This window comes from Myripristis murdjan, chromosome 1 (assembly GCF_902150065.1).
Source record: "Myripristis murdjan chromosome 1, fMyrMur1.1, whole genome shotgun sequence".
Taxonomy (NCBI): Eukaryota; Metazoa; Chordata; class Actinopteri; order Holocentriformes; family Holocentridae; genus Myripristis; species Myripristis murdjan.
Genome location: NC_043980.1, coordinates 25581316 through 25595973, shown reverse-complemented (window position 1 = coordinate 25595973; position 14658 = coordinate 25581316). Strand labels below are relative to the sequence as shown.

General features: G+C 40.2%; 1 protein-coding gene across 1 annotated transcript; it reads right to left on the bottom strand.

Annotated features, from left to right (window-relative positions):
• Positions 1-849: 849 nt before the first annotated feature.
• On the bottom strand, positions 850-11057 carry LOC115365330 (bifunctional apoptosis regulator). Its single transcript, XM_030060290.1, has 9 exons — positions 10860-11057; positions 9414-9719; positions 7516-7614; positions 7220-7313; positions 4874-5046; positions 4134-4278; positions 3385-3567; positions 2486-2682; positions 850-2387 (listed from the first exon to the last, which is right to left on the bottom strand). Exons 2-9 carry the CDS (start codon positions 9710-9712, stop codon positions 2195-2197), a joined length of 1383 nt encoding a protein of 460 aa, XP_029916150.1. The 5' UTR covers positions 9713-9719; positions 10860-11057; the 3' UTR covers positions 850-2194.
• Positions 11058-14658: the final 3601 nt, after the last annotated feature.

Sequence of the window (14658 nt, the reverse complement as noted above, 5' to 3'; positions counted from 1 at the left end):
AATGTTAATATGTAAACCAAAAGAGTAAAGTTATCAAAAGTTATTGACAACAACATGATTAAAGAAGCCAAGACAAATTATTAGTGTATTATTAGCCTCCCATTCTAATGGGATTGTTGTCGTATAAATCACATACAATAAAATCATATTTATCTGAACAAGTACTGTATCACCTCATTTGCTGCAGTTTTCTTTCTTTCTTTTTCTTTCTCTTTCCTGCTATCTTCTTCTTCGCTGTCATTACTGCTCTATTACTGACATCTGTTGTGAAAATTGTCCAGTACTCACTTTTTCTCAGGGAAAGAAAAAAGAAAAAAATATATAACAACTCCTGGCACAACTTAAAAAAATACATACATATCTATGCTTATATGTAAGCATATGCAGTTTTTAACACTCACCCCTCTGACACTTTTACATTACACTTTCATAAGGTAATTTTTTTTTAAAAACAGTCATCACTGCTTGCTTTTCATGACTCACATATTTCTTCTTAATCCCACCACTGTGGCAGATGGGCTGGTTTCCCACTCACTATTCACCTAAGCAGCCCACGCCTGCTGGCCAGATGGTGGCGCTACAGCACAGTTGTCTTTAAAGTGAAAAGGAGATTCAGCAAAATGAGGAATAGTCTATTTTCACAATAACTTCATTCACTACAAAAACATGTAATACAAAAAACTGTTTGGTTTAACATTAAGATTTAAGATTTTTAATCTCACCATATTGAATCTACTTGTCAGTGTTGATGTGACAAAACTACTCTATCCTCAGATTCTGGTTTTACTTTACAATTCAAACATGCCATCAGCTGACACATTTTAACAAATTCAAATGCACACCAAATGATGACAAATTTTAAAAATCTTTATTTTTTTTCTTTGTCATTATCAACGTCAAAGATCCCATCCGCAGAACAGAATCACAGTGTAGAACTATAAGTGCAAAGTAATAATGCAAAATATAAAAAGTCTTTGATCAACTCATCTACTATAAAATGGAAAAGGACATTGCAAACAAAATCTTTTTGGGGAAACAAAAAACAAAAAAAGGAAAAAAAAAAAGTGCAATTTGCCAAAACAGTATAAGCAGGGAAAAAAAACAAAAAACACAACTGTGCTTCAAGTGGGTTCTCCTTAAAATCATAAAAATTTTAAATATGAGCATCTATCTTTTTATTTTTGTGATTTAAGAATGCAAGCTTTATTTCAAATTTAAGTGCCACGCCTCGTGAAAGGACAACAGAATTCCTGCAATGCACTTTAATACTGCACACTGTTCTCCGAGACTGCACTGTTTGTTTTCCCTTGAATCAACTGCAAAGACCTGGATTCACAGCAGGATGCAAAACAAAATACGAACCTTGACATGTCATCTGACATGTTTCACAATCATGTTATCAAACCTTGCAGAGTGATTTTTCTGAAAGAACGCATTCCACTGAAGTCGCAGCCCAGAGCCACACTAAAGACCTCCAACATGGTGCATAGGCATTCAGACAGAGTAAAGATTTCTGTACAAATGATTCATGAAGATGCTGCTTCACTCAGAATGTACATCTTGTAATGGAAAGTTACTTGTAAAGCAGTTGTAAAACAGAACTCACTGTGGATTACATGTCATAAGACACTTGATAAAGAAGTGAAAGGATAAGGAATGTATTCATATTTGTTTCATTACACCTTGCAATCTAGTTCAAGTGAGAAATCCTTATATGTACGGATGGTGCAAAGCTATCAGCTTTCAGGAAACACACCCTCTTTAGTTAGCTAATCTTTGCTACTCCAGACTTTCTGCAACATCAATTATCTTGCATAACAACCCCGCAGAACATGTAGACTATGTAGCGTGTGAATGCATTTTGCACAGGGATCACTCCGGCAGACTGCTGAACTCTTTTAGTGGAGGAAGTCACAGACTGTTTCTAATGCTTCTAATGCTTTTTTGGTTTTGTTTCCTCTACCATAGCAGTGCCTCTCTCTTGTTCCACAGTCTGACCATCCAGAAGAAAAACATGACATGAAAGCAAGATGCGAGAAGAACAGCTTCTTTTCCAACAGCAAGTAAACCAGTCTCACACGAGGGTACGCCATTCAGGGTACTGCTGAAAGTAAACACTTGTCTTCAGCAACTGTCTTTCTGGCCATTTGTTGCATTTAACGCATGTGCCACTCAAACTGGACATTGCATTTCTTTACAGTGCCTGTGTTTCTGGGTGCATTAGCTGCTGCACTACCAGATCTATGTTAATAATGGGGTTGAAATAGAGAGCCCAGTAGAACAGGCAATTGCACACAAACTGAGGGACAAAAGGCCACAGGAGGGCAAAGGCAAACCCCTGAGATACTATCTTCCACAAGTGGCTCCACATCCTGCTTGGCAGTGTCCTGGGGAAAATGGGAAATTATAGGTTAGTGTATGTGATTTTGTGTGTGTCACAAAGTACAGTAAACAGGAGAAAGCTTTTGGGGTGCACTGTGTGTACCTGATCCTGTCTCTTGTCCAGAGTCTCCACAGGGCACAGCCTTCCAGCACGGACAGCAGCATTGCGTTGACAATGATGAAGCGGGACGTCCAGTAGTGCACCGCTAGCCAATCCCAAGCAAATTCTGCAATCAGCTGGTATGGAAGCAGGAAGTACTTCACTAGAAACTCTGCCCACTGACGCCAGCTGGGCTCCAACTAAACAGAGCAGAGAAAACAAGAGTCAACAGTGGAATGAATGAAGCCAAGGAATTTGGTACTTCCTACTATCAGATGGTAGCAATACTACATTTTTTAGGTGATTATTTCTCTTGTATGTATGTTTAAATAAAGACCAATAAACCAATTTTAATTAAAAACTCTGACAATGCCAACTTGCAAACACCTTAGTCTGATTATTTTTATTTTTGGCACCGCTGGTTTTCTGCTCTTTTTTTTTTTTTTTTTAGTTTGGGCATGTAAACATCAATTTCCTTCAGTTTTTTTTTTCAATGTATGCATAATTCAAAGAAAGCCATTGTGGAAGTTGGCTTGGATGTAGCAGTAGAGGGCAAAAGACAAAATCCCTAAATTCTGGACCATCTGTGAAGCCCTTTTCTTGTTGAGTCAAATGAAAGAAATGGACCTCCTCAAGTTTTTAAATATGAAAATATGTTCTGTAAGTACATCAGTTCCCACAACACTGAATAATTCTAGACTGATTCTCATGCTTCCGTCTCAAAATTCTATATTACTTTCAAATATGTAATCACTTTAATGGCCTCCATCACTTTATTCTGATTATTTACAGTGATCCAGGTATTATGTGCATGCAATATAACAACTGTTTTAGAGTTTACTCCAACTTTATTATAGCTAGCCTTTCAACATGACAACGTGCTTGGTTATGGAAAATGGTACCTGTGTGTCGAGGACGAAGCTGCCCTCCACTGTTTGGTCAGTGTGTGTAATGGCGGGACAGCAAGTGTGCAGGAAGGGCAGGAAGGTTTCCGAATAGTCAAACAGATACAAGTAGAAGAGTGTGAGACGAGGGGAGCTCTTCAGTGCATAGAGCAAGAACAGAGACTTCCCTGCATTAACAGCCTGGCAAAAAGGGAGAGAAGTATGAGTAGAGGTATACTCTGTTAGAAGAGAACCAATCAGTTATGCAAGTTGAAAATGTTATCAACATCTGGCTTGGAGAACCAGTTCTTAGTTAAAGGAGTCTTTTCTCAAATGAAAGGCCTATTTATTGTATGAATGAATACAATACAATAAGTAAATACAAATTATATATAAATTACATAGCATGCTGTTGCTGATCAGACTATTGCTGATTAAAGCTTAGGGTGAAGCGAGACAGACTATTCAAATGTCGTTCATGGTAAGCCGGTCAGAAAATCATTACATTTTTATTTCCCATCACTCAGATGTCAGGTGACATCATCAGCAACATCTTATCATAGCATTTCTTGGGTGTTTTTTTTTTTTTTCATAACATCTCCTTATTGAAAGGCATGAACACACAAAGCATACTGGAATTTGAAGTATACTCACTTTTGTATAAATATTTGCAAGCCAATCCAGTATGCAGAAGAAAAAACACTAATGATCAATAGATTCCACTGGGCAAAATAAGAATACTGGGGCAGAGCGGTCAGACCATTTACCTTGTACTCCCAGAGGTTCTGGGGTGGTTTGACCCCCAAAGCTTTAACTCTGTCTAGTTCAGCCAGAACAGCCCGTCGGTGAGCCTGGTTTTCTATGTTGTACGGAGGCTTGGACAACTCTTCATCACTCAGCATCTGCAGTAACCTGCGGGGAAAAAAAACACAATAGTAAATAGCTTGAATATAACTGAACATGACCATACAACCTACACCTATGCATTTTGCTCTTAAATAAGTTGTAACAGCCTACATGTATTGTGTGCTAGAGGCTTTGAGGTGTGTTAGTTTGTCCGTTGTGTGAGCCCTAAACTAGGGACAAGGACTAGGTTAAGATGGGGTACCCTATACACGTGAGCACATGTAGATGCTTTTTGTTTGAGACACTAGGTTAGAGGCGAGTGCAACTCACTGTATGTTTTGGTGAAAAACCTTTTCTTGGTTAGCCAGAGTAAGGAGGCATTTTGGTTTATATTTCTTTTCTTAGTTTAAAAACACTACTGTACAGCATGCTTGTGTTTTGTTTTACTAAGTTCTTTTATTTGGCACCACCTTCAGTCTTTTTCCCTCCCGCTGTACACAGTGTAAACAGACTTGTACACATTTGTCTTTGTATACTTTACCCTGTTCATAGTCGTCCCATCACAGGGACAAAGAACATGATTGTACCTGCATTTCAAAAGCAAGAGAAGGAAAACTGTCAGATTGTGTTTGTATTTAAATTCCATATAATGTCTCCATACCGTCCATTTACGTTCTCCTGCTGGAGGGCCTCTCTGTAGAGCTGCGCCCAGGGCCCCAAGTGCTCCAGCCAGGAAATGACTTCCTCTGTGGTCCAGCGTGACACGTGTTTACTGATCAGCAGGTCCTGCTGCTCCACCTCGCCACTGCTCCAGTGATACACGAGCAGCATCACCTGCAACTCACACCGACAAGAATGACACCCTGAACCCTGTTCTCACTTGACACACTAATTTATTAACTTCTGTCACACAATTATACCAGGGTGCATTATGTGACAAGTTTAGATACATTTGCACTGCCACTGATCTCAAATTAATTCTGTATTTGGCTACTTAGATCCATTACTTGTCAGTGAAGCAGCTCAACACTGTGCATCCCAGGTCTCTTGAAACCCGTTCATAAATTTTATAAAAATAAATAAATGGACATAACATAATTCCCGTGCATATTAAATAGCTACTCTCAGAAAATGTTGAAATTCTGTTGACTATAAAACACCAAGTGAGCTGGAATACGATTGTCACTTAATATCAACAAAGTAAGCAGTAACTACACACACATAAAAAACTTGAACTTTGAGGTTTCTCTTCCATGCCACAGCCAAATTCTGTGCAGACGTGGGCAGGAGATTCAATTCAGTATGCGCCAAAACAAACAAACAAACAAACATTGAACTGTTATGTACATGATGAGCCATGGGTGAGTTATTAAGTGACTAATTTGAATGACAGGTGCACTACTATTTCTGTGGGTGTAATGTGATGAGATTATGCACATTGTTTACTTTTCCCTTGCATGTATCTAGCCAGCCCTCAGTTTTGCATAAATATGTGGTTGTGCTAAAAACACCAAAAAAAAAAAAAAAAAAAAACACAAGTCTTTTCAACAAAATAGCATTCACACAGAACAAAATCTACCAACACTCAGTTTTTGATCAGAATATATTATCCTTAAATTACCTTAAACATTAACTAATAATGTCCACCACTAACTTGGGGCCAAAAACATTCAGCCAGACAAGCAGTGCAGCAAAAAACACTGATAATATCAACTAGCTGTGCCTCCAGCATGGCACTGATTACTTAATATCAGCAACAACAGCGGGGCCAGCCCTACAAACACAAATGTTTGTCACTGACTGACTGATGAAGTTACACCATTTGTCGGCTGAGTGTTGGAGTTAGCCCCTTGGCCGTTGCTCTTTCAAAATTAATTGGCACCCACAATTTTCTATTACATTCTCGGTGGGCATTTACAGCGGTTCCGCTCACTGAAATTTATTGCACGCAATGACAACAAAATCAACTTGACGGCCTGCTTCATATTAACAATATTAGTGTAACTAAGAGATTTGCTAAAAAAAATATTTATTACATAACTAGATTATCAACTAAGATACCAGTTTCACAAGTCTCACTTTGGTATTTCCTTGTTGCGTACTGGGTGCTGTTCCAGTGTTTTCATGTCAGCTTTTAGTGTCGGCTCAGATCACCTGGAACCTCAATAGAGTTGCTACCAAAAAAACGCACTATGTACTATCCACAGCTTTTGCTGTGGAAAACCATTGCCCAGTAATCATAAGGTTCCTGGTTCGTTCCCCAGCGTACTAAAGTGTCCTTGAGCAACACACTGAACCCCTAATTGCTCCCGATGGGCAGCTTAGCTCCTTGCATGATAGCTTCTACTATCAGTGTGTGAATGTGTGAATGTGAGGCAAACATTGTAAAGTACTTTGAGTGGTCAGCAGACTAGAAAAGCGCTATAGAAATACAGTCCATTTAGCATATACTAGGTTTTAAGTTTTCTCTAAAAACATGTTGAGATGGTATAAAAAAAAATCAGGACAAATGTCAAGCCATGCCCGTGACACACAATGCTGTAATCTATTTACACACTCATTCAAATAGTAGCATACAGACACATTTCACTGCCACGCAGTAAGACACACAGAGACGTTGCTCCTGACTGCCACATGGACAAAATAAACACAGTCTGCATGACATGCACAACCAGTCATTTGATCAATTGTGACAGCACCCTAAAATGTTACAGACTACTGGTGTTAGGGGCAGAAAAGGAAGGTTATGTTGTCCCTGCTCTGAGTCACCTATTAAAAGAGCTCTTCCATGCCTGCCTCTTCTGTTTAAGTAAAGTTAAAAATTGCAGGGACGACTGCATGACACAATTGCAGTGGGACTTGATAGCAAGAAAGGTAATCAATTTCTCTGAGTTTAGGCCAAAAACCCCAAAAACAGTTGCATTTCAAAGAATTCTGCTGCAAATCCCAAAAGGCAAGGGTGAATTTTTTTTTTTTTTTTTTTTTTTTGATGCTGCTGTATACTTACAGCCACACATGTAAGTGCAGTGAGGACTCCAGAAAAGAAGAAGCCTGCTCCTTTGTGCTGATTGGTCCTGGATCTGCCTATGGTGTCCCCATACCTAAAAATATGCAGATATATTATCTAAGAACCACTTTGACTCAGCACACAATTTGATAAAGTGTAAGACCTGGACTGTAAATACATGACCAATAAGGGATTTTGAGTTCAAGGAGGTAAAATCACCATCAACACAAAGGTCACAACCTTTTCAAATCTCTGGCATTTCAAAATACAAGAACTGATAATATCATATACTGTACCTCTGGAATGCCAGCAAACTACGGGAGATTTTGGGGTTTGCCTGGATCTCCGCTCTTCTCCGATATACTACCTCACTGAACAATTTGTCCACTGCATCCCTGGTAAAAAAAAAAAAAATAATAAGAAGTTAATTATCATTTGTAACTGGCCTGTGATCCCTCAGCAGCCCAACTCAAGCCGCACACAAAATACATCCCATCCCAGACACAACACAGACACAAACCTCTCACATTGGTGCTCCAAGGGTGCTGAAAGGCTGGCAACCCCAAACAAAGCCAGCAGAATTGTGTTTAATGGTCAAAGTTAATTAATTTAATATAGAAATATGTCTCCCTAAACCCCAATGTTATTTCACAGCCTATTTATACATATTTTTTGATTACAGTGTGTCAGTTTAAAGCTTCCTCATTTGTATATAATGGATCAAGCTTATGATTCTTTTTAAAGTGAAACCACACTTTGCAATTAAAACATTCAAAAGGTGGTCACCAGATAATGAGGCAGGTGACCCTTACTGATTTATCCAACAAAGACACATTTTACTAGCATCTACAGCTTGGTGGCTCATATCACTGTGATCACTGCCATCAGTGCGACTGTAATCCGGATCTGAATGATGTTGGTGTGTAAATCCCATACGTGGGTTTATTTTGCCTTTACCCACTAAATTCCTGACCCCTCGGTTTGGAGCAAGGTGAGAGTGAGTCATTCCGGTTGAAAAAGTAAACAATGTATCACAGTCATTCTGGGTTAGACAGAGCAAACAGACTATTACGTGAGAGAGCGCCCACTGACGTTCTGAGAAGCCCACTGGCACTTTTGGCCAGGGCTGGGCATCTCCCCCACTCTGATGATGCAATGGCTAGACGGGGTGGGGGTGGGGGGGCTGCCTTTGGTGATGCTTCTGTAAATAGTGATGTACTCTACAGCCTTCAGCATCTGATTATGGCGAAAAAAATGTGGCCCTGCTGTCTCTTCATTATTCTGGCAACAGAAGACTAGACAGCCAGGGTATGCTCTGTAGAAGTTTGGGTGTAGCCACAGCCACTACCGGGGAGATGTGGCTCAGTGGTCCAGGCTTAAATCAGGCATTAAAAGCAGCCACAGCCAGCAGTCAGTTACTCTGACTGAAAAGAAAAGACAAACCTGGGGCCCGACAACAGCATTTCATGGGCAAGAAATGACGTTACGAGCATGAAGGAGCTGGAATATAATCAGTCACTCACCCTCTTTCCTGTAACACTGTAGCATATGATTTTTTACAGCATATTCCTTGTTAAATAGTGCATATGAACACTTAAACTGGATCCTTTGTATTGGCAAAGGACTGGTGATAACATAATTCATCTTCTGGGAACTGTTGGAGTTAGACTGACTACAATGTCCATCAAATAGCATCTGCAATAAAGTAAAAGTGCTTCAAGTCTTTTGGCTCAGTTGTATGAAAGGTGGTGCCGCAAATCACTTCATACCAGAGCAAATGTGAAGACTTTGATCTTATAAGGTGGCATTTTTACAAAATCTAGTCTCAACAATCTGGACATAATATCATGCAAATCAGAAAATTTCATTAACTTCTGGACAATTCAATAATTTTTTCAAAAAGCAAACACTAGCATGGATACAAAATACACGGTGATGAATGCAAAATTTAGCAATAAACTACTCACACGTTGTCATTTGGAGGGTGATTTACCTGCTTATTAAATGACTTTTTGTGACCATTTATGCAATAACAATATTTTGCTGGTATCATGGATGGGTCCACTGGCATGTACCATTTGAACAACCCCTGTCACAAATACCACTTTTAGAGGTTTGCAGGTGGTGAAAAAAATGATCAGAGTCAAAAATCAAACATGTATCTGCTGATATGACCGATGTGAGTGTAGCATACCTTAGTAGTATGTTGACTTTAGGGAAGCCCTCCCACTTCTCCCGGCACTCAGGGCACTCATTCTTGTGTGAAGACTCCCACCACAGAGCCAGACAATGACGACAGAAGTTATGGCCACAGTTTAAAGTGGTGGGATTCACCAGGATGTCATAGCAACAGTGACATGAGAACTCATGTTCTGAGATGATGCTGCTGGCAGGGGTCGGCAGAGGGAACTCAGATGAGTGAGGAGGGTCATCCACTAATTCTTCAAGACCAAAATCACATGAATCCCTCTCCATCTGTAGATGGTGTAGCATTTCAACTCTGAAAGAGAAAAAAATAAGATTAACATGGTCACAATGCAGGGATGAAGCAGAGAGTGTAATGGACTCCATTTGCCATATTTGCTGTTTCCCTCTGCAGGCATATTTCCAGACCTCTGGGTCAGTGTATTAACCTTTTAAGCAGACCACTCAAGCCAGCAGATTTCAAAGTCCTAAATAGATAAAGAACAAAATCTCATGGCATTCTCCAGCAGTAATGTAGCTAAATGTGTGATGTCAGTAAATATCCCATGAACTGACCTGAGCAGTGTTTGGCTATTGCAGTCTACCAAGAATGACATTTCTTGTAACATGCAAGTGACATATGTTATGTATGTATTACTTTTGCAATCAAAATAAAAAAATCAAAATACTTTACTGTCATTGTACAAAGTTGCACAACAAAATTTGGGGTCTGCACCTCTGCTTGGTAAGAGAAGACATTACAAACAATAAATAAATGGCACAATATATTCATAGTAAAAACATATATACATAGTAAATCACTTTTAATCAGTGATTTTTTTTTTATCACTAAGTTATTTTCAAACCATAACTTGCATTTGGAAACAGTTTGTAAAAATTACATTAGGTCACTAACGGGCTCAACGTCATACATTTCAAAATAAACAATTCGGTGCCACAGAAATCGAAAGCAGTAACATTAGCTGTGTGAGGTGAACCAGTTTCCCTTTCCTCATTACTTTAGGTCGACCTTAATGGTGAGCACCAGACCACACACACACACACACAGAGAAAAACAAGAGGCGAGCTGCTCGGCACCAAAACTGTGTAACACTACAGAAAAAGTCATGATACCTGTTGGATGACGGGTGTCGCATCTTCATGTGCATGTTTACACTCACTGAATGCTTGCTAAATAAGCTAACGACACCGGTCATTAACTACTAGTTAGCTACCTGCTACCTGCACAGCAGCAGCATATACTGGTCTTCCGTGGGGAAAAGGCACAGAATGGTTCGCTGTCGATAATTACGTGGATAATTAGCTTAATGTACCCTCTTTGATTTTAAAGTATAATGCTGGGTGTGCTAGCTAACAATACCTGGCGAGTTAATAACCTTGCTAAGTGAAGCAAACGTCATTTAAATATGCACCCAAGTCCCCCTTGCCCTCTCACCTTTATCTTGCCTTGGGACTGGCCTTCGTACGCTGACCAGCTGGAGGATCACATCACATAACGCTACCTGGCTGACAGGCTGCGTCTGCTTATCGCTGGTTAGCTTAAAATGCTCTGGTCGCGTTAACAGCAGAAAACTCCGTCCGCCTTTCCGCCGCCATCGCTCCGCACTGCCGAGCGGAGACCCACGCACGCACACAGGCGTCTGCCTGACACGTGGGCAGCAAACAAGATTCGTGATTGGTCGGTACGCTCCCAAATGTATGTGAGTGTGTATGCATGTGTGTGTGTGTGTGTGTGTGTGTGTGTGTGTGTGTCTGTGTGTCTGTGTTTTGTTTGTGTTTGCCCCCCCCCCTCTCTCTCTCTGTGTGTGTGTGTGTGTGTGTGTGTGTGTGAGGGGAGTCCAGACATAGTGAAGAACTTGGAAAATTAGTTCTTCAACTTAACCCTACTGTTGACTAAAAACATTTTTTTTTTCATCAGTTGGGGTCAATTTGACTCCAGTAATTTAAACCTCCAGAAGATGATTGTAATGTTACCCAGGTTTATGTGTCAGATACTTAATCTGCCTTGTTGGCGACCAAAATATCTCTTTAAATAAAACATAAGCTCTCCCTTTCAGACCCTTTATACATCAGAGTTCCTGTGGGCATTATGTTTTCCCCTTTGACTTTGAAAATAGAGACTCCCACTTCCTCCTCCAGTTCAATCTCAGTTCACAGACTCTGACAAAGGCAGGTCCTGTCAGTCATCCTGGTGGTTTGGGTGTCTACCATACAAATTAATTCACTATATTGTTGTTTTTTTTGGCCAGGAATCTTTGTTGCATGTTAAAGAAACTTGAACTTTGGTAGTGTTGGGCTGTACAGTTACCTGGATGTCACATGAGTCCACATACTGGTGGCCAAATATCCTCATTAAAGTCATTTTATAGTCCTGCATCATTGTTACACCAAAGGTCTCTGTGGCTCCTGTGTAGCCTGCAGACACTGCCACCATAGCAGGGCTGGCCAGACCCAAGAAACAAATTAAACACTTGTTTAGGGTACTCACTTAGGGTGACTCACTTAAACTGAAAGAAGAAGAAGAACCTTGCACAACACACTGAAACAAGAAGAGTGCACTCATTTGAGCACAGACCTCTGCCAGGTACAGTATATCTCCCTTTCTCTGGTGCTTGAACTTAGTTGAGGAAACAGCTGAAGAGTTAGCTGTTGTGGTCTAAAACAAGTTTTTCAGTGGTTTTGAATCACTGCAACCACGAGAGGTCCTTGACCAGTCATACCCTGCACAAAAAAATATTAGTCTGATAGGCCCAGTAGTATGCAAAATTAGCTGCAGACAGATACACAGGCACATTGACAGAAATATCAGTGCTCCCTGCCATTATAAGACTTTTGCAGAGGGCCCAAGCTGATTGAATGGGAAATATGGAAAGAAACAAAGTTTTTAATATGCAGTGCTCAAGCTGAAAAATCTACTTGACTAACAAGCAAAACATTTTTGCTTGTTAGTCTGTGGATGCACAGCTTCCTATGTGGACCCTGAAATGAATGCAACCAAGTTGAATATGAACTTGCAAACTTACTAACCAGACAGACAGACAGACAGACAGACAGACAGACACACACACACACACACACACACACACACACACACACACACACACACACAACATGATCCCTCCATGATAACAATTAGTAACCAAGCTGATAGATGTCCTAAGGAGGAAAATAAAACTGGAAATAATTGTGGGTTTATGTGAAACAGGCAAAAAGCTTTAATGATATTCAGTGTGAAACAACATGGGGCAGAGGGACGAGGGATGCATTATATTCCAAATACAGACAAATATTCAATGCTTTTGTGTTTAGAGGAACCTGTTTATACAAGAATAAGAGCTGGGCATACAAAATTAGACAATACATTGGTTTTATGGATAAACATCAGAATGGATGGTGTGATCACTGTCAGAGACTGCTGGTTAGTGCTTGATGGCTCTACAACGTGCATAGCATCGTCAGTCATCATATAATAAAACACTAAAAAAATTTTGTATAGCACAAATCACAGACATAGGTCACAATGCTTCACAATGGCATCATACAGTTACAAATAGAACTTGAAGAGCAATGCATACAGTACACATAAAACACAGTAAATATAAAAATGCAAATCTTGTGCAAAAAGGATAACCTGAACACCTGACTGAAAAGGGGTGTCTTTAGCTGCCTTGTAGGGATGCAGGCAAAGGAGCTGTGGCCTCAAACACTCGATCACACCAAGTCTGGGTCCCCAAACAGCTTGGTCTTGTGGAAAATATTTTTACTGATTGACACAGTAATTCAGATAACACTCACCACATATAATCAGCATCAATCCTAAACACCATCATGTTGTTAAAAGGGTTTTAGAAAGGTTTAACCCTTATATGGTATTCGTTTTTTTGTTACACAGGGAGTCCTGCTGGGTCTGGTGGACCCGTCGCATTTTGGGGCTTTTAATTCAACATAATCATAACTTTTTTTGTTAAAATACTCAGATGATGCAGATGTTTACTTCATCCCAACTGCAAGTAATATGAACAATACATATGTTAAATTTGTTCCCTTTACCTTTGTAAAATCACATTTATGAATAGAAATAACACTCGTTTTTTTATCAAAATGCAACAAAATAAGAAAATCTGTCATAAAACAGGCATAACTAGAAAATAATCAGCAAATGTACAAATGAGGGCAGTTTTTTTTTCATAACTAGTGTTTTATTTGAATTTCATTAGAAATGTAACCTAACATTTACACATAAAATCTGTCTGAACAACACATTAGCCCAATTGAACACGGCCATTTCACACCAGACTATGCCATACAATATGTTCAGAGTTTCACTGTGTGTGCATTGCAAATGTACTTCTTGCACTGGGTGCATGTATAGTGTTTTTCTGTCCATCTTGGGCCCACACACCTCAGAGCGCTTCTTTTTGTTACTGGCCACAATATAGAATAATGTAAAGATAAAGATCTTTACTAACACTCGTCACATTGGCAGATATGTGGGGCGGTTCATTTCTTGAAAATGAAGACCATTCAGTTCTGCCATTTCTTGACATCCATATGTTGTCATTTTGAAGCTGCTCACCAGCTGGCCCTGGGGCTGGCTGCTGGCCTGCTGGTCCTGAGGTACCCTTGTGTTTGGGAGGTGGCTGACGGGCTGATCCTGGCCTCTTGTGGGCTGGTCCTGGGCCTGGTTGCTCATGGGCTGGTCCTGGGCCTGGTTGCTCTTGGGCTGGTCCTGGGCCTGGTTGCTTGTGGGTTGGTCCTGGCTGCTCACATCGTCCTGGTTTGCTGAAGGGCTGGTCCAGAGGCTCTTTTACGCTTCTGAGTTGGCTGATACTCATCCTCCTCTTCAAACTCGAGGTCATTTTCCTCACAGAAAATGACCCAAGGCCAATAAATATTAGTTTGAAAAAATAATTATTAGTATCATTTTTCTTAAGCTAAAAACTGAAAACGGGTCCCACAGACCCGAATACCTTATAAGGCTTAATGGTGTAAAAATCTTGTGTTGACTGGAAAGATAAAAGGGCATGAGGGGTCAAACTCTTGACTCCGATAAGAGGAGCTATGAAAAAGTATAAAAGGCGACACCTGCACACTGCATCAGATTTTGAGTCTAATTTGAGTTAGGAGCTACTGGACCAAGCAGGCGTGGAGGAAGACCAGCGTCTATCCGGCTCTGGTGGTCTGCTTTCTCCACTCCAGCGCAGTTGGTGGCGGTATTTCACCAAAAGGTGTAT

Coding starts and splice junctions, on each gene's coding strand:
- LOC115365330 (XM_030060290.1), bottom strand. CDS start 9,712: ATGCTACACCATCTACAGATGGAGAGGGATTCATGTGATTTTGGTCTT. Junction 5,047..7,219: donor CTGCACTTACATGTGTGGCT/GTAAGTATACAG, acceptor TGTGAGTTGCAG/GTGATGCTGCTCGTGTATCA. Junction 4,279..4,873: donor CAGGAGAACGTAAATGGACG/GTATGGAGACAT, acceptor TTTTCCCCGCAG/GTTACTGCAGATGCTGAGTG.